Genomic DNA, 21,245 nt, shown 5'->3' with positions numbered 1-21,245 from the left:
GGTGTCCGTGGACATGGAGAGGGTTCAGCATTAGAAGTGGGATATTTGGACTCCTGTTGTGAGTTCAGACAGTTTGTAGAGTGAGACAGCAGAAGGGATGATACTAGAAATCCTACCCAAACCCTAAGACTAAGAGATACTTTACCAGGAAGACGGTTGCCCATGATTGCAGTGCTTCTGGGGGCTATAGGATTTTTTTCTCTTAGATTCTCCACTTTGGAAAACAGCATTTATTTCCTCCAACACAAACTTGCTAATTATGAGCATTTTTTAATTTATAAGGCAAAGGTTCTACAAGGGTTTTTTTTAAATGGAGGCATGAAAATCAGATTTTCATGGCAGGCACTCTTCACAAAAGAAGGCTTTAGAGTGATTTTCTTTTTAGTGGGCTGATAGTCAATGTGCACATTTTTTCCTTTTCAAGTATGGAACCTGAAATATAGGACCAATGAAAGTTTTCACATGCTAATATGATAATTCTTACAACTACTAGCCATTGAATGTATTCAGTGTTCCAGCCCCCATGCTGTGGGCCCTTAGGAATTAGCTCTTTAAATCCTTAAACCACCTTACGAGGTAGTTACTATGTTATTAGCCTTTTTTTTCTGATAAGAAAAGGGACGCACAGAGAATTTAAATAGTAAACAGCAGAGATGGGATTCAAGCCCAGGCAGTCAGATTCTAGAACTTTTTAACTTTTACTATGCTACATGAGTTAGAGTGTATTTTTGCTGTTTCTGTAGTACAAGCATGTCATTTCAAACAAACTTTCCATCCTAAAGGGTGAGATGATTATCTTATATAAGGCACTTGGGATAGAGTGTAGCACATCATAGGGACTCAGGAAATAGTCCTTTGTATTTTCCTTCTTTTCTTATAAGGAAATCTATTTGTTTCTTCCCTATAAAATAAAATGTTTATCTTGGTAGGAGACCCTTTTATTATATTTTCATAGCTTCAGTTAATGTCCAGATTTAGAAATTACAGAGAGATTTGTTGGGGAGGTGAACTGGGATGGGGGGAGGATGTCAAACTATTTTACTGAGGGGCTTGGTGGGGGCTATTGAGGAAGGGCTGGGAGAATGAGATCTGATGTCTTAGGCTTGGCCAGGCTCTCTCCAGCCTCTCGGTGGCCAAAAGCAATAGGTGGATGTTTTGGAACTTCACAGTCCATCACAAACCTGCACACTTAGTAAGTCTCACGCCAAAGGTAGAGGAAAACTATGCAGATAAGATCAAATTGAAGAAATGATTTGAATCCAGAATCTCTCTCGGGCATGCATGCTTCTCCAGCATTGGCTCAAACACAAAAAGAATGAGAAATTGCTCCAAGATACTAGTTGACCATTTAGCATCTGACCTCTCCCACCCCTAGTCAAATAATACCTAACACTTACATGGCACTTACTAAGATAGCACAGTTTATTTTACATTACGTTATCCTGTTTAACACACAGCAACAACCCTACAGTTGTATAGTACCTGATCTCCATTTTAAAAAGAGGAAATTGAGACTTGGAAAGATTAAGTTGGCCTAAGTTACAGAGATAGTAAGTGATCATGCCTGGATTTGAGCTGGACCACAATATACATGCTCTTAACTACTACCTTATTCTGCTAAAAGTCATCTAAAAATATGGCATTTTCTCCTTTATTTCAATTTTCTTTTTACTTCTCTGCTTACGCCATTTCATTTTCTTCCAGGGAGAATAAAAACGCTGTCTTGAATCAACAAGACCAAGAGGGTGAACTACTTTAACTTAAAAGCACATCTTTATATTGACGGATTGATGGCCTTTCAAACTAACTCATCATGATGTTTGGCATACTTTGTATTCAGCATCTTTCCCAGGTAAGTGAAAGTAACCCTAGTGATGGGAGCTGACTCTGTGCAGTTATGGGCATTGCTTCATGTCCCCTCTAGTCTTCATCTGGAACTGGATCATTACTGCAGTGAAATAGCTGTAGAGTCTTATTCTATACATGTTGCTGTACAGGCCAGTAAATCACTGTGAGACACTCTTACTCTGTGCTCATTTATTGATCTTTTCCAAAGAATCAGTAGTTTAGGGCTGCCTTAAGCCATTCTGCACATTTAAGTCAGCAAATGTACATTGCTTCAGGTCTGAACTAAGACAAAAAATAATTCATATCCCCACTGAACTTGGCATCTACTTCAGTGCAATTAGACATATTGATCTAGATGTATTGCTTCACGTAAACAGTTAGTTTTGTTTTGTTGTTGGTCCATGTGGCTGCAATTTTAATGGATATCAACATCTTAATAAATTGAAGTCAAATGAGATTTGATTATGAGAAAAGTCTAGATAGCCATTATGAATAAAAATTTAAATGGAAAGTGCTCATATTCATAATATAAATTTGCTAATCGTCATTCTGTGGCAAGTATCATCTTAATGATAGACACAGTTATATTATTTGGTCAATAAGCATTAGGAAATTTGATCTTAAAATAATGTATTACCATTAATTTTTTTCAGGCTATTAAAATTCCTTTTGTTGGGAAACATCAGTGCTACTCTAAGTGTGTCAGCATTTGTCTAAGTACTTTGAAGATGAAGAATGCACTCATGGCCAAGTGGGATCTTTCAAAATCGTCTTTTAAAGGGAAAAATGGCTTTCTCTACCTTTTGAATCAGACTTTACAGACACCTTTTAAGAGATTTAACAATAAACTCACCATGAAACATAACATCCATGTTATCATTAATACTAACGGCAATAAATGAGCCTTTGATGTGTGATCCCATCGTCTCATAAAAAGTGACTTTTTCTAATTCGTAAACCAGTCTCCATTCTTCAGGTATAAGCATGGCTCCCATAAAAATTGTTTACGGTTTTATAAAGATTTTGTCTGTATATAAAGAGACAGAAAAAATGTATAAAACCATCCAAATACTCAGAAATTTTCTGTGATCGTTTGGTTTCTGTCTGGGGGAATTAAGGGAGGGTTGGATTATTTTTGGTCTCCGTTTATTGAACCCACTGCCTCACACTCCCACCTGATTTTGAATGTGTAAGTGGTTCATGTTTGTTATTACAAGGTAGCTGATAACCAATCAGTAATGAGTCAGGGGTTCTGGGTCCATTCCTTAGTGCAAAACTATCATGCTATGTACCTGACCTAATTATCTAGTCTCTTTAAAATAAAGACATTCATCTCACTCCCATCCTGAAGTAGTACTAGAATATCATATAGGAATGTCTATCTAGGGGGAGTTCAACAAACAACTCCACTACAATAAGCATCATGCCTGTAGAACACAACCTTACCTTAAACAGACTATGTTTGAATGAAAGCTTTTCTGCCCCATTTCCACTTCTTTGTAAGCAGTAAATGTAAATTGGATTGAAAGAGCAGTAGTAAAGTCAATTCTACTCTTTATGATCAAAATGAGATACAATCTGTCAATATAAATTAATCATAATTTATTTTGTCTAATACATCCTGAATATGTTTAGTCATTCATTCAACATTTATTGATGGTGCACTAGATAACAAGCACAGTTCTATGTTATTGGTACATAGAAATAAAAGCTACAATTCTGTTATTGTCCTCAAAATGTTTAAATATTCAGGTTAAGTGCATTAATAGAGAAATATACAGGGCCTAAAAGGAAAACCTAGGAAAGCTACTTGAATGAGGTGGGGTGTCACAGGAAGGGTTCTCAAAGTAGGCAATGACCAAGATTTGAAGTTGGAGAAAAAGTTATCTGGAAAAAGAAGCAGAGGTGGGTATTTAAGATAAATAGAACAGTATGTGAAAAGGATGAGAGGCATGGCAAACCAAAAGAAATTTGCTCTTAGTATGATAACAGTGTGCAAAGCAGAACATGATGACAGGAAATAAAGATGGAGTTAGTAAAAGATTCTCCCATGCTAATAAGTTTAGGTTTACTCTAAGAGAAAAGGAAATAGCTGTATTAGAGAATCTTATAAAGAAAGAATGTGATCGGGTATGCTTTTTCAAGTTTTACCTCTGATACCATTATGAAGGATGGATTTGATGGCAGGTTATTGTGAAATACTATATGAGAAATAAGGACCTAGCACAAGGCAGTGATGTGGACACGGAAAGTGGAGAAGAGTTGGTGAGTAGACTTGGTGACCTTTTGGAAGAAAACACCAAAGGTAGGGTACAAATTGCGAACTTTCAAAGACATGAACGTGCCCCTGTACGCCAGCTGTTGTATTGTATTACTGTACTTTTCAAGGTACTGTACTGTAAAACTTTTAAATGTTTTCTTTATTTTTTGTGTTTGTTTTTTATGTATTATTTGTGTGAAAAGTATTATAAACTTATTACAGGACAGTACTATAAACCTATTTCAGTACAGTACTATATAGCCGATTGTGTTAGTTGGGTCCCTAGGCTAACTTTGTGGAACTTTCGAACAAATTGGACTTATCAACATGCTCTCGGAATGCAACTCCTTCATATGTAGGGGACTTACTGTATACATATACCTATGCCTCAAATGCCAAAGAAGTAGACAAGTTTGTCCTAGTGCCTTAAACCCTGCTTGTAAATTAGCTGTATGAATCCTCTCATATAACTATAGCCATTCCCATATGTACAAAGCATTTTACTAAGAAGTAAAAATATAGCCAACCAGCAAGGCATTGGGCTGTATAGCATCTGGCAATCAGTTGGAAGGACTTTGCCACTGAGTTTATAAGTAGTTCAAGCTCACCCCCAGTTGCCCTTCAGTTCCCAAAGTAGCAAAGTCTGTTTGAGATGGTATATCCCCTGGGCATGTGAGACTCCTGGGGAGCAGCTTGAGTTTTGGATAAATGAGCTCTGCTGAAGTTCATGCTGGAAGTGGCTAAGCTGACAAGGTGACTTGCACGAGTGCCAAGAAGAAACTAAATGCAAAAAGAGGAGACCAGAAATATTACTGTGTTGTTTTTATTTATTCAATGTATTTATTTAATCTTTAGGAGTTTTATGCCAGGCACTACTCCCCACCCCCAGTGCTAGGCTGGGCAGAATCTGCAGTAGAAACAGCAGTAAACAAAACAGACCTCTGCCTTCAAGTTACTTATATTTTAATGGGGAGAGGGGGAACCATATTAACAATATAAATAAGTAAAATACTTGGTATGATAGATGGTGAAAGACCTCTGGTAAAAAAAAGTAAAGCAGGAGCAACACTATTTACAACAGCCAAGACATGGAAACAACCTAAATGTCCATCAACAGATGAACAGATAAAGAAGATGTGGTATATATACAATGGAATATCACTCAGCCATGAAAAAGAATGATATAATGCCATTTGCAGCAACATGGATGGACCTAGAAATTACCATACTAAGTGAAGTAAGTCAGAAAGAGAAAGACAAACACCATATGATATCACTTATATGTGGAATCTTAAACACGACACAAATGAACACATCTACAAAACAGAAACAGATTCACAGACATAGAGAAGACTGGTGGTTGCCAAGGGGGAGAGGGGTGGGGGAGGGAAGGACTGGGAGCGTGGGATGAGCAGATGTAAACTACTGTATATAGAATGGATAAACAACTAGGTCCTACTGTATAGCACAGGGAACTATATTCAATATCCTGTGATAAACCAGAATGGAAAAGAATATGAAAAAGAATATATATGCATAATTGAGTCACTTTGCTGTACAGCAGGAATTAACACAACATTATAAATCAACTATTCTTCATAAAATTAATTTAAAAAGTAAAGCAGGGAAGGGGTATCAGAGGGTTTTTGGGGGGTGGGATATGAAATATTAATTAGGATAGCCAGTGAGGGCTTCACTGAGAAAGTAACCCTTGAGCAAAGACCTAAAATTGAGGGATTAAGCCATGGAAATACAGAGAAAGGATAGTTCAGGCAAAGAAATAAACAAAACTTTTTTGGGAGGTGGGCAAGTGCCTGGCATCTTCTTGGAATAGGAAGGAGACTACTGTAGCTGGAGAGAGACAAAAAAGAGGAAAGCAGTGAGAGATATCAGAGAGGTAATGGGAGGATAGAACAGAGTAGAACTTGGGCCAGTGTAAGGACTTCGTTGAGTGATTTTGAACAGGAAAAACCAATTTGGGAGTTCTAAGGGACTCTTCTTTGAGGAAAAGACATCTTAAAACATATTTTCCTATCCGTCTACCCTTTCTTTTGAGGGTGATGTTTCTGCAAATGACTTCCCTGATCCTCTTGATCCCATAGGAACTCTTCCCTCTTAAAGACTAGAGAAACTGACTATGCACTTCTCTGAGAATGAAGAGGCATCTTCAGAAGATATACTGAAGGTAGTCTCTGTGTCATCCAGAAAGGCCAATAGTAAGAACAATGTAGAAATTTGAAAGAACCTTTTCCAGAGCTTGACGAGAGAGTAATCCATTGACATCAGCTTCTATGTCTTACTGCTATTCAATAGGAAAAAGAAAGCTTTCACATGATAATTTTCAAGACATTCACTCCTTTGCAACTACAATACTACCCAATAAATATCATCTCCTGAAACAGAATATAGTTCTTTGGGAAAAGAAAGAGAAGAAACACTGAAGAAAAGCTATCTATGGCTCTTCCACATGATATTTTTGCCATCCATATTATTGGGTAGCTTTTAGCTGCCTTCTTCCATATTCCTGAAGTGGTCTTTTCAACAGAAGTTGATACATTATGTTGGTTCACAGAAAGGTAAAAAATGGGAAGGGCAGAAGACCTAAATAGACATTTCTCCAAAGAAGATATACAGATTGCCAACAAACACATGAAAGAATGCTCAACATCATTAATCATTAGAGAAATGCAAATCAAAACTACAATGAGATATCATCTCACACCGGTCAGAATGGCCATCATCAAAAAATCTAGAAACAATAAATGCTGGAGAGGGTGTGGAGAAAAGGGAACACTCTTGCACTGTTGGTGGGAATGTAAATTAATACAGACACTATGGAAAACAGTATGGCGGTTCCTTAAAAAAACTAAAAATAGAATTACCATATGCCTCAGCAATCCCACTACTGGGCATATACCCTGAGAAAACCATAATTCAAAAAGAGTCATGTACCACAATGTTCATTGCAGCTCTATTTACAATAGCCAGGACATGGAAGCAACCTAAGTGTCCATCGACAGATGAAAGGATAAAGAAGATGTGGCACATATATACAATGGAATATTACGCAGCCATAAAAAGAAACGAAGTTGAGTTATTTGTAGTGAGGTGGATGGACCTAGAGTCTGTCACACAGAGTGAAGCAAGTCAGAAAGAGAAAAACAAATACTGTATGCTAACACATATATATGGAATCTAAGAAAAAAGAAAGGTCATGAAGAACCTAGGGGTAAGACAGAAATAAAGACACAGACCTACTAGAGAATGGACTTGAGGATATGGGGAGGGGGAAGGGTAAGCTGTGACAAAGTGAGAGAGAGGCATGGACATATATACACTACCAAACGTAAGGTAGATAGCTAGTGAGAAGCAGCCGCATAGCACAGGGAGATCAGCTCAGTGCTTTGTGACCACCTAGAGGGGTGGGATAGGGAGGGTGGGAGGGAGGGAGATGCAAGAGGGAAGAGAAATGGGAACATATGTATATGTATAACTGATTCAGTTTGTTATAAAGCAGAAACTAACACACCATTGTAAAACAATTATATTCCAATAAAGATGTTAAAAAAAAAAAAAGAATGGGGACAGTTAGTGAAAAAGAATCTGGCACCACTATCTCAATGGTGGCCTCAACTGTCAGAAACAGTGTAGGATTTTATATAGTGTGCAATCACAGGCCTGGAAACATAGGTTTTTACCCTGGCTATACTGTTAATTGGCACTTTAAAGTAATTACCAGCTATCATTTACTGGATCATAGTTTTCTCACCTGTACACGAAGCAGTTAGATGGACAATAATTAACACTTTTCATGTTAAAGACATCTATGAAAATCAGCCGCCATAGATAAGAGTTGAGTCCAGGTTCTCTAACAAGTTCCATGCTCAGTAATTTGTTAAGGTTATCTTACCCAGAGATGTTAATTACACAGCATTGTACCCTCTCTTCCCCTTTTTGTTCCCACAGACATTACAAACAGATACAATACTTTTCACTGTTAAGGCAATCAGAACTCAGGGTTGGTCAGAATTTTTAAAAAAAATTTTTTTTTTTTTTTTTTGCATAGTGACTCAGGAGATCATGACCAAATAATTGGAGATGACGCTCAAGCTGAAAACAGTTTGCTACTTATCATTAGGAGAATGACAATTGAAGTCAACAGTTCCTAGTATAGCTACAAACAGCACTCACATCCTGGCAGCCAATTTCTCCCATCCCAAAAGGGGTGTAACCTGTCATCAGTTCCACCAGTATAAAGTAGTTGCTGGTACCCTGGACATAACCAAAATGGATCAATTAGCTTTTCAGCCAAAGAGGCCTGACTCTATAGAATTCATTTCCCTTCTTTATAAAGCTCACTTCTCTCCTGAGAGGAAAACCTTCTGCAAGAGAAGCCAAATCAGACATTCAACAAGTAGAGACAATCACTGACTTCTTGATCTTTGCCCTCCCACTTACTCATTTTCTTATTACCCAAATCTACAGGAGCTGAGATCAAGAAATCTGGTTTGTCTCAGTTCTAATGAAAAGTCCTAACAATGTTATTTAGATAACTGTGATGAATTTTAATCTGATGACAGCCTGTGACCCACAAATTGCTGTTTAAATTAAAATGCATTCAAAATGAAACTGGCAAGACAACCACAATATTAAACTTGCAATCTGCTGTGAAAAAACACCTATCAAAAGCACTACATTAAATATGAATATAATTAATTTCTATACAGCATCTTGCAATTGAAATCTGAAGAGAGTCTTCAATGCATTGCCTTATTAAATTCAAATTGATTAAATAGTCTTTTTTTTTTTTTTTTTGCAAATTAAGAAGTCAAAGTAGAGTTGGACTGGTTTGTCTTTGGTAATATACCCTTTTGGCAGAACTCCATGTATAATCTAGGGCTACAGATGCCTAGGTTTCTCCTTTAATGAACAAAAGTCTTCTATTTCCTCATTCCAAATATTCAACTACAATAAATTTAGAAATGTTTTCCACCTGCTTAGTTTTAAGTTTATCTATAGCTTTTATAGCTTTTAAGCTATAATTACTCAAGATATATTCAATGTTATCTTTAGAAATGTTATATATTAGCTTTAAAAATACGACACTAAAATTTTTCACAGATCAGCTAAATCAGCTAAATTGACAGGAATTGAGGCTTTTTCAGTAACAGATGTTTCTATCAGTGCTACAATAAAACAATAACGTAAATAAACCTCAACCCAATGTGTATATTTTCATCCTATATTTCAACATTAAAGAATTGTATGTGGTAATGAAAGTATTCACTATAACTGTTTGCAAATAATTTAATAACCAAGTCACAGCTATTTCTTAGTTTTCAAAAAGTATCAAAGAACTCCTGAAAATTCCACAATATAACATCATAATTATACAATTAACATGGGTACTTAATTATAGCCAGAATGTCCCTAAACATTACTTGTTCAAGAGATTCACAATATGTTAAAATAGTATTAGCTAGAAATAAGGAAGTACCATATTTCACTCTCATTATCACCCATATAGAAAAGGACTCACCCACACTCTTTTTAAAAGATAATACAAAAATTGTAATTTTGCAACCATTATTTTTATTCATTACCCCTGGAAGGTGGTACATACTCTATAAATGTTGGTTGAAAGAATGAATGAACGTGTGTGGTTGGATAACAGGCAAACTCTAGGAAAATACCTAGTCCTTGATTGCTACAGGGATACTGCATGGACAACTGCTGTCGCAGTAGGGTTCCTAAAATCTCTCTGCCATATTCTATTTTGGTTCACGTGTGTGTAAAAATGATAAAGGATTCAGTCCAGCAAGTCCTTGCATTACATAGAGGCTGCATGTATCCAAAAAGCAGGGTCTGTAGCAACATCGCATATAAAATTCCCCAGGTACTTCCTAAGGTTTGCTTCCATACGAAACCTGATACTGGTATCAAATATGTTTATATTTGGGAATTAGTCTCATTGTCACTCCTGGCTAGACCTCATCAAATCTGTCCCAGGGACAGTGCCGACCCCGGGGTTGTCAGCTTTGAAACTGTGATTGAGTTTCTGTCTAGTGCCCTCGCAATCTGACCATGATGCTGAAAGAGAAGAGAGGGTCTTATTTTAAATCTTTCGTTCCTCTCATTGGTTTAGAAAATTCGACTGACAAGAGCAGGGGCCAAAGGAGCCTGGAGCGGCATCATTAATGCGAACCATGTATTTCGATCTTTGCGGAGGAGATGTGGTCCATCACGTTACAGCCAGTGCACCCCTGTGAGCTCTCGCTAAACCAAGAGACCTTACGGATGTAGCCGCTGCAGTAGAAAAGGTTACATCCAGTAGGATGTCTTGTCTGCCTCCTGAAGAACTGGCAGTCAAGTGCAGAGCCTAGAAACAAAATCTGGGAGTCTACATGGAGGGGAGGGGTGGAGCAAGCCAACCTGTATTCGTACTGCAAATGTTCATACGAGGTAAGGAAAAATCAATAGCTGATTTTAGCTTTAAGTTTTCGGCCGCAGTCTTCCAACAGGTGCATGACTCCCTCACCGCTTTCCTGTCAGCACTGTCCTGCTTTGCCTTCCTAAGGCTTTCTTCGCGAAGCAGGCTTTTCCTACAGCCCTCAAGTATGTGCAGTCTCCCAGCGCATCCACATCTCTGGCTCTATGCCCGGCAACCCCTTACCTGCAGCGTGAAGAAGCAGGCACAGCGCAGGGAAGCCAACCGCCCTCCGCATAGTGTTTGCAATGAGAGGTGGAGGAGAAACTCAGCCACGCCGCCACTTCAGGCAAACTGTTATTGGAAAGAGCCCCCGCCGATGGTCCTCTGGTCTCCGGGATTCATTCGCAGGTCCTCGGCTCGGGCTGGCAGAGCCGTGTGTGGCGCCCACAGAAGGAAGCACCAGCTTCGCCTCCTTAAGAGAGGAGAGGAAGAGGAGTAGGATGCGGCGGCGAGCTGGGCGGCGCAGGGCGGGGGCCGACGCCCTGGGAGCCGCTCCTGCTCGGCCTTCTGGAAGCTCCGCAGGCGCGGAGGGGAAGGCGCGGGGGGGCGGGGCGCACTCCCGCGCCAGCCCTGGAGCCCGGGGCCAGCGCAGCGCGAGCAGCAGCTCCGCCGCGCCGCGGCTACTGAGCATGCCCAGCGCTGGCCCTCGCGCCGCACGCACGCGAGTTTCAAAGTGAAATTCCATTTCTCCGGGTCTTAGCTGCGGCTGCGAGGGGAGCAGGCTCCACCGCGGGGCGCGGGCGGGGGGGGGAAAGCATCTTGGGACGGTTGTCAGGGGTACGGCATCTGTCCAAAACGTGGGGGTGGGACTAGATGAAGGCCCCATCTGAGGAACCAGAGGAGAGAGCCTAAGAAAGTGTCAACCTCTACACCCACCCCGCTCCTTCCCCAAATCTTGGTTTACACGTCGACAGAGCTCATTGCTAGCAATTGACGCTTCCTGGGCCGCAGATTGCCCAGCTTCTCCAGGCTGCCTATGGGAATAGAGTACAGGTGTCTTCCTCTAATCAGGGTTGCCAGGGGGAGCGGTCATGGGGCAGCCTGCTGGGTGTAAGCAGTAAACGTGCACCCTGGGGGTGCCTTCTTTCCAACACGGTCCCTTTTCTCTTTCGCCTGTCTCCAGCGCGGTCCCCGTTTTTAAACTTTCTCAAGCTCAAAGTCAATGACCATAGTGACAGAAGTGGGATATATCCATGTAATTGAAGAGAAGAAGGCACCTTTTTGTTTTTTGGAGATAATTATCTTCAGTCTCCATTTTTACCTTCTAAGGGGAAAGGTAATAGAATCACCTCTGTAACTGGTCTCCTGCCGTGCAGCTCTGTGTCTCTAGGGAGTCTGCAACAGGCTAAATACAGGTGTTCCTCCCCCCTCATCTGTGACATTGGAGTGTGGAGATGCTTCTGTTACTCCAGTGGCTAATTACTCCTAGTCATGAAGTCCCTTGGCCAGACTTTCTCCATTAACTATCCCAGCAACTCTGACTTTTCTGCCTCTGTGTCTTCATGGGATGCTATTGCCCCTTCCCCAGTTGCTCCCACTGGCTTCAGTACCACATTCAAGTTTTAAAAGGTCTAACCTTGATCTCACTTTTCCAGAAAGCCCTGGGCTAACTCCAGATTACAATATTTCTCTTCCACACTTGAATGTATAGACAACATTTGCTAAGCATTGCCTCACAACACAGCCCAAGGCTCCCTAGGAACTTCTGCATCTTTGTATTACTTAAATTGAACAAAGTGGTTCTAGGTAAATAAGAGGTAGGAGTAAGTGCTTGTTGAATTGAACTGCATATCTCATTCAATGCTTTCTTCCTCCATCCTCTGTGAATTGGGACAACTAATGGGAAACATGCTACCCACAAGAGCTTAAATTAGACAGGATGTCACAGGATCAGAGCCCAGGCAGTATCATTTCCTTTATAATTTATTTTATCTCTAGCACTGAGAGGCAAGGCTAGGAATTACACTCAAATAGTTGAGAGAAGGGGGAGAGTGAAATGTATTTTTAATACGTTTACAGGACTTCTATGCTGAAAATAGAGATAAATGCAGCTTTACCACTCCACCTCGTCCACTTCCCCACATGGGTGTGTCACATACCATTTCTGTGGCACTACCGTTTCGCCCAAAACCTCTCTAAGCTGTAACCTCTTTCCCTACTGTAGATTCACTTTTCCCCAGTATCCTCTCCCCACAGCATATATCAGTTTCTAACATACCAAAAGAATTACTTGTTACATCTATCATTTATTATCTCTTTCCTTACCCCCCTTCCCACAATGGAATCCAACCTCTACAATGGCAGATATCTTTGACATTTTTTTTTTTTTTTTTTTTGCGGTACGTGGGCCTCTCACTGTTGTGGCCTCTCCCATTGCAGAGCACAGGCTCCGGACGCGCAGGCTCAGCGGCCATGGCTCACGGGCCCAGCCGCTCCGCGGCATGTGGGATCTTCCCGGACCGGGGCACGAACCCGTGTCCCCTGCATCGGCAGGGCGGACTCTCAACCACTACGCCACCAGGGAAGCCCATCTTTGACAATTTTATTCTCTGATGCATGCCAACTGACTAGAACAGTAGTGCCTCACACAAAACAGGTGCTCAAAAAAAGGAATAAATCAAAAGCAATTAGCTGATAAAATTCAATTTGACAATTATCCTGACCCTTTGGAATTCTTACTAAGTAGATATTTAGCTGTGTTTAAAACTTAGAGGAGTAGCCCTTCTCATCTAACATCAGGTACTAGAATTGCGGCAGGGCTGAGACTTGAAGCGAAATAACTGTAGTCCACTTACAGTGGGTGTGCTTCTCTTATTTTCGTCCTCCCTAAAAAAAAAAAAAAATTTACCACACTTACATAGCTCTCCAAGAAGAAAATGCACATACGGTAAAATGAAGAAATGCTGCTATAATGCCCTGAACCCTTTGCTTTCCCACAGATAATCCCAACATTTATTTCGGGGGGGGGGGACATTTAAAGTTTCAAATAATATAATTTTTTGTGACTTTGCCAAAAAGCATTCAGCCAGCTATTTATTTTGCCCAGGGGTGCAGGTAGCTGAATTATTAAACTGTGCATGAAAATCCCCTTCACAGCAAAATTCCCAATTTCTAATTCGACTAGATATACTACTAGAAGAGTTCAGCATGGTAAAAATAACCTCCAGATGTAATTTTGGCGACTGGATATTAATTATTAATTTACTTGTAAAAGATAAAGGAGCAAAAAAAATTCATATTCCTTGGTGAGTTGACCTAATATACCTTCAATAGATTTGATCCCATGACATGTGAAGTCAATGGACAGTAAGTGAATTAGCCCATTAGTGAAAAGTCAATCCCTTATTTCTTTGAGACATATTCTCTGTGAGTCCATAGATGCTGCTTTCCCCTTGACCTGTGATCTAACACTAGTGAAGGCAATTTGGTATTTTAGAGAAGAACCTTGGTTAACAAACTGTGCCAAGGTTTTAAAAAGTTCCAATGTAAAGAAGCATGGAAATTAATATGAGAGAGCCATGCAAATTGGTACTGGCCTACAGAGCTGTGTCCTAAAGGAAATCATTTACATTTTGAAAGAGAAACAGAAAATTAGTCATGTGGACTTTTTCTCCCCCCAAAATGCACAGTCTCTGTTTCTTATGAAGTGAGAGTCAGGAAGAATTTATACAGGAAAGAAGCCTTTCAGAGCCTGTCCTCAAACCAAATATAACTGCTATGAGCCTCCAGATTAACATGTCTATAAATGGATGAAAACCATTCATCTTGGCCATCTTTCCCCAGGACACTTTAAAGAAACTGGATCCATTGACTGTTAGAGTTTCCTATTTAAATTATTTGATTATGATTATTATTTAAATATAACGAGAGCTAACACTGTTTAGTGCTTCCTGTGTGCCAGGCTCTGCTCTAAGCATATGGATGTCCCATTTAAACTTTATAACACCCCTACAAGGAGGCATTATCATCATCTCATTTTAGAGATGAGACAATTGAGGTACAGAGAAGTAACTTGCCCCAAATCAAGTAGTAGGTAATCAACCAAAAGGTAAACTGGTAGAGTTAGGATGTGCGATCAGATAATTTGATACCAAACCACTGTGATATACTACTACTGCCCATATAATAAACATAAATAGTGACACCTGTAGGCAGCTCACTAGAATTAGATGAGGGCCAGAGCAGAACACTGACCCTAGACCTGGCAGTAAAGGTCTGGTGAGACACACCCACAGGAGATGGTCTCCAGAAAGGTGAAGCACTGCTTGTGGCAGTGGACTCTGGGGTCTAGCATCTAGTGAACAGAGACACACAGCAGGTAGAATCACGCTTAGAACAACTTAAGGAGAAGGATGCTTAAAGTAATGTAGAGCAGGATAGAGGAGATTATCTCTTTTTTTTTTTTAATGGCTTGACTTTATTTTTATTATTATTTTTTGGCTGTCACACAGCACAGCTTGTGGGATCTTAGTTCCCTGACCAGGGACCAAACCCGTGCCCTCGGCAATGAAAGTGCGGAGTCTTAACTACTGGACCGCAGGGGAATCCCCAGAGGAGATTATCTCTTCTTGGAGGGTGGCAGCAGAGGTGGGAATGTGTAGCAGGCAAGAAGCTGTCAGTGGAGAACAGTAAACGAGCCGAGCCCAGCTGGATGAGCAGGTTCTAACTGCTCTGCATGAAGAGAGGCTGTGGGATGGTGTGAGCAGGTGCAAGAGACGCGAGACAGTGAAATGACTTCAAGGAACTTACCAAAGTGTACAGGAGCAATAGGTGACGATGCCCAACATGTTACTGAGATCCATAATGTACTTGCCCTGCACCATGCTTCACAGAGCCACTTTATCAATCACGAAGTCCCTTTCCTTTTGCCTGAGAGATATCTACAGATAAGAGGGAAAAAGAAGGGCAATAATTTATCTTTACAAGTTAAAGAATTGATGTGAATTAAGCTGTATTCAGAGTAGAATGGCCCAGGATCAAACGGAATGAACTGGAAATTCACGGGGGAAGACATGTTCAGATGAGTGGCTTCACCATTAATTTTTAAAAATATTTTTCCTAACCACAAAAAAGCAGAACAATCTACTCTCCTGTATGAGCATACAGTGAAGAAAATGGTGAAATAAAAAGCGCACTAAGAATGAGGAAGAAAAGCATTACAATTTACAAAATATATATTTTCACACCAAACTCTCGCAAGAGCTCTGGGAGGTGTTACTCTCCTTTTGTGATGGAGGAAGAAACTGAAACTCAATAAGGCCAGTAATTTGCCCATGGTCATCCAGCCAGTAGGTGGTGTAGCTGGGATCAGAAGTCAGGACTGGTGACTCCAGCACTATGCTTTAACAACTCTGTTGTACTGACTCCCTGATTAATGGAAGGACTTAACTTCAAGACTTAAGTGGAAAATGCAGTGTTTTCAACTCAAGAAACAGACTTCAATCAAGATGGTTAATGACAATTAAATTTTACAACCTAACACAGCTCTAGTTTTGCTAAGATTTATCTATCTAAAGTGTTTGATACACGCACACATACACAAATACATAAAGACAGCAATATGTATTCTAAGAAAAAATTTAGGTACCCCAAATAAGGTATATATTCTTCTATATACATGTGAAATATGCTGTCCTAGTAAAATACAAAATATCAAAGATAGGAAGGCTATGAGTACCTATAGATTCTGCTATTGGTTCATCATTAAAATTTTATTCAGAATGAAGCATACACTTTCCTGGGAGCTAGCCCTTGGTATCAGTGTATTGTACTGTCACCTACTCTGGCACTGCAAAGGTCAGATTCAGCCAAGATATCGGTAATAGATTTATAAACCACTGACTCTCCTGCATTAGCTCTCTGTCCATCCCAAGACACTAATCAGGATGCACTTACCCCATGCATCATCCTGAGCAGCACACAGATGTGAGAGCCCTCAGTTATGGCTTAGGCCAGCTATGTAGGGCCAGTCAAATACATTTTCTGCATTGCTTGATCATTCTCTTGGATTTCCTTGAATGAGGCCGTTTTGGAACAACTCATTCAACCAAAAGCGCAAGACACTAAGAATATCCAGGGAATGTAGCTATGGCTTGATTAGATCATTTAATGCCACTCCATTTCTGTTACATTATTTTCTCCCATAACTATAAGATGACGTGAAAGAACATGTCCCAAATATGGGCCTTCATGCCTCTCACTGACTGCTCACTCTTAGAAACTAAAAGTCACGGTTCTCTCTGTCTTGTAGTTCCTTCTTTCTCTCATTCTTGCAGCTGTATGTCCACAGGAGAGAAGAGGATAATTTATCAGTCTATGCTTCAGGGTTGAGAAACATTTTTAGATTAAAATATTCCTTTGTGGAAGACCTACTCCTCCACAACATGGTAGGGAGAGTTAGAAGTAACCTTACTAAAAATGACTGTAACAGGACCACTAATATCCTCAAATAACTAAGCAGTCATCTGTCTGTGACCATGATTTTGACTTATTCAACAGAATCCATGTGTGCGGGAGCAACACCAGTATCTCTGTTCAGTGAATATACTAGAAAATATTATTTGAAGTCAAATTATAGTGGGATATGCTACATCACATACATTCCAAAAACTGTGAAATAATCTGCTGACTTTTCATTGATAAATCATTTGATTTCAAATGATTTAAAAAAAAAACATATACTGAGTATCTGTGATGATCCAGGAAGTGTTTTTAGTTCTTGGGATGTATTATTGAAACAAAAAAGATGAAGACTCCTGCCCTCACGATGCTTGCATTCTAGGAGGAAGCGTTACACATTTAACAGTAAATATAAGAAAGAACTAAATTATATAGTACAGTGAAAGTTGATAACTGCTATGGGGAAAGGAAAACATAGATCAAAGTAAGGGAAATTAGGGGAGTGAGGATGGGGACAAAATGTGAGTATAAGGAATTTGCAGAATTAAATAGGATCTTTAAGATAAGCCATGTGGAGAAGGCAAGCAAAGAACAGAGCCTTGAAGTTGCTGAAAGAGTTATCAAAACAGATCCCTGGTTAAAGAACTTTCCAGGAGGAGGGAACAGCTAAAGTCTCTCATGAGTCCATAGATATTTTAACCAACTTGGAAAACCACTGTGTCAGAAAAAATTTCCAGCACGACTTTAAATATACTATGCATGTACAGAGAAATACAGTAGGAAAAATGTCAAATTAGACTAAATGAATAATTCTCCACCAGAATTTTTAAATTAATTCTAGTTCCACTGATTCCAAATTACTGTAATAGAACTTTGCAAATAACAAAAATTCAGAGATTGCAACTACCCAATGGACACAATCACATGGAATTCCACTCTTTATTTCATGCTTTTAGTATAAAATAAACATCTTATTAATTTAGAAATGTGGGTGCATACGTTGATATTTTATTCACCCTAAGAGACTTAGAGAAAAACTTTGTGAACTGCCCTTATACTAAATTACCAACAAAAGAGTAGATCCAACGTATTATGGATGAGAAATCTAAGCAGGAAAAGAATGAGAAAAATACCCAAGCAAGCATTTTTGTATTCTCAGTTTCTTGCTTGGTAAATGGCATCAAAATACGTGGGTTAGGTATTGTCCAAATGCTGGAGAATAAAGATTTTACAAATGTCCTGTTTCTTAGAGTAACTTAAAAAATAATTTTGATTTTTTGTTATTTGGGGATAGAATAGAAAGTAACCTCATTTTACATTTTAATAAAATGTCTTTTTTATTCAAGTCCATATAATAAGGGCCCACCAAAATACTACTTTGTTGTTAATACAAATGGAGAAAAATATAAATCATCCCTCTTAAAAGGAGTCATCTGGACCCTCTAGTCTTAGACATACTCTGCTTTAGAAAAGAAAGTAAGTAATCTAGCCTAGATTTTGACTGCAGAACTTAAACTAAATCATATTTTATATTAGGTCTGTTCCAAAAGTGAAAGTCACAAAGATTGAAAAGTATACTCCCTTCAAAACCAAATTCAGTAACAAATGTGGAAATAAAATTAATTTAATTATTTTTGAATTAGTTGTAAACATAATTAGATAGCAATCTAACTTTACCACACTATTTGTAGGAAGTGGGCAAAACAGACACCATATTTCTGAAATTCACCCTTATCTAAATTAATTATCTCCAGTCTGAGTTGAACATTCTAAATTACAAAAGTAAAAACATCCATTGAACAACAGACAATACAAAAAGAAAGAAAAAAGTGTGGCTATGAATTCCATTAACTGGTGATAAACACTGGTAGCATTTTGCTACGTCTAGTTCCCTTCTACTCCCACCCTGGGGAAATATGGGTCTATGCATGCATGTATTTATAATTATTATTTACTTTAACTTAATTTTTACACCAATGACATCATACTATGGATTTGGAGACTGTTTCTTTACCTAATAGTATTGTGGGAACACATTTCCATGTCATTATTTTTATTGTTGCATAGCATTGCACTATGGCATTCCATTTTTGACTTAGTTTTTAGAGCTCTTCTTCAATTAATGTGAGCTGCTTTACAAAGCAAGAAAAGGCATTCAAATGATACTCACTTACCCTGTAAAATATTTAGAAACATGTACAGGAGAATGAAAGTTCTAATATTCCTAACATAGCCATGGCAGTTCTAGTACTGGTGAAGCCATTGCCCCATTAAAAGAGGAAATTCTAAAGTGTCAAACCAAGTGTCAGGAATAGGACATCAGGGATTTTGAGTTATACCTCAACCCTTAGCCAATTAGGAAAAACCTAAATGTGTACATTCCAGTCAGACTCCTGCCTATCCTAAGAATGATGAATAAAAGCAGGAGATGGATGAGGAGTATTTGTTCCCTTTTTTCATTATCCCTGGATAACTCAGTCGACTAACGCTGAAATTATCATCACAAAAAATACTATGGGGTAAAAAGGACTGAATTGTATAAATAGGAGCTATAAGTAATTGTGTATTTCCTTTCTTTTAAAAAATTATTATTATTTTTGCTTCTGGTTTCTTTTTAAAACCTTAACAATACAGCTACCTTCTCATGCCTATTACCTTCCTGCTCAAATGTAATGACTCTCATGATTTTGTAGTTCCTAATCATACCTTTAAACTTTACTGTAGTATCCATAAACAATATGCACTAGTTGTTTTATTTTAAAATTTACTAACTAGTATTATATTCTATAAAGCTAAATTGTTTCCCATATTTTCCTCTATTAAAAACAGTTTTGGGGGGACTTACCTGGTGGTCCAGTGGTTAAGAATTTCCAATGCAGGGGACGAGGGGTCGATCCCTGGTTGGGGAAGGAAGATCTCACATGCTGCGAGGCTCAGCCAAAAAAACAAAAAAAGTTCCTTAAAAAAAAAAAAAAAGGATGGGTTTAAAAAAAATTTTTAATACATCTTTGCACATGTTTTCCAAAGCATGTTTACCATAGCTTATCTAAGGCACACACGTTTTCCAAGCATGTTTACCATAGTTTATCTAAGGCACACACATGTTTTCCAAGCATGTTTACCATAGTTTATCTAAGGCACACACATGTTTTCCAAGCATGTTTACCATAGTTTATCTAAGGCACACACATGTTTTCCAAGCATGTTTACCACAGTTTATCTAAGGCACACACATGTTTTCCAAGCATGTTTACCATAGTTTATCTAAGGCACACACATGTTTTCCAAGCATGTTTACCATAGTTTATCTAAGGCACACACATGTTTTCCAAGCATGTTTACCATAGTTTATCTAAGGCACACACATGTTTTCCAAGCATGTTTACCATAGTTTATCTAAGGCACACACATGTTTTCCAAGCATGTTTACCATAGTTTATCTAAGGCACACACATGTTTTCCAAGCATGTTTACCATAGCTTATCTAAGGCACACACATGTTTTCCAAGCATGTTTACCATAGTTTATCTAAGGCACACACATGTTTTCCAAGCATGTTTACCATAGTTTATCTAAGGCACACACATGTTTTCCAAGCATGTTTACCATAGCTTATCTAAGGCACACACATGTTTTCCAAGCATGTTTACCACAGTTTATCTAAGCACACACATAAAAGTTAAATTGCTCACTCATAGGCGGTCACCATCTCTACCTTCAAGGCACTAAGCTACTCTACATAGTGCTGGTAGCAATTTATTTGCATTCACAAATTTGCATTCAAAACATTTGCATTCACACTAGCAATGTATAAAAGTATCAATTTTGCTATAGCTTCACCCACACATAAGTATCATACTTACCAATTATTTTGCCAAATCAATACATATGAAATGGTATCTCATTTAAAAAATTTGTCTTTTCTTGACTATTAGCACTGCCATTTTATTATTCATTTTTTGTTTGTCCCCCCTTTTTACGTTTCTCTGAGCCTCCTTTCCTTCCTTCTTTTGGATTATTGAACTACTTTTAATATTCCATTTAAGCTTAGCTATTGGCCTTTTGGCTAACACTCTTCGTATCATTTCTTTAGTGGTTGCTCTGGGGAGTAAAACATACATACCTCCTGTTCACAGTCTACTTAGAGTTATTATTCTGCTGCTATTTCAAGTAAAATGTAGAAGACACACCCATATAGGTTCCTTGAACCTGCCCTTGTAATTCTCATATATATTACTTTTACATACG

General features: G+C 38.8%; 1 protein-coding gene across 3 annotated transcripts in view; it reads right to left on the bottom strand.

Annotated features, from left to right (window-relative positions):
• The window catches only part of PTPRR (protein tyrosine phosphatase receptor type R), a 257,281-nt gene extending 237,203 nt beyond the window's left edge, over positions 1 to 20,078 (bottom strand). Inside the window, exons 1-4 of one of the 3 annotated variants that reach the window (XM_032646704.1) lie at positions 19,843 to 20,078; positions 15,348 to 15,478; positions 13,394 to 13,424; positions 10,782 to 11,010 (exon numbers count right to left, since the gene is read on the bottom strand). Coding sequence is in view for 2 of the 3 variants with exons in the window: in XM_032646702.1 (XP_032502593.1) it covers positions 10,782 to 10,833 (52 nt within the window). In the remaining variant the exon portion in view is untranslated. Of the gene's footprint in view, positions 1 to 10,781; positions 11,011 to 13,393; positions 13,425 to 15,347; positions 15,479 to 19,842 lie in introns of those variants that run through there. The other 2 variants (XM_032646702.1, XM_032646703.1) reach the window with 2 other exon arrangements.
• Positions 20,079 to 21,245: the final 1,167 nt, after the last annotated feature.

Source organism: Phocoena sinus, chromosome 10, assembly GCF_008692025.1.
Source record: "Phocoena sinus isolate mPhoSin1 chromosome 10, mPhoSin1.pri, whole genome shotgun sequence".
Lineage (NCBI taxonomy): Eukaryota > Metazoa > Chordata > Mammalia > Artiodactyla > Phocoenidae > Phocoena > Phocoena sinus.
Note: the sequence above shows the minus strand (reverse complement) of the source record. Positions and strands in the feature narration are given on the sequence as shown.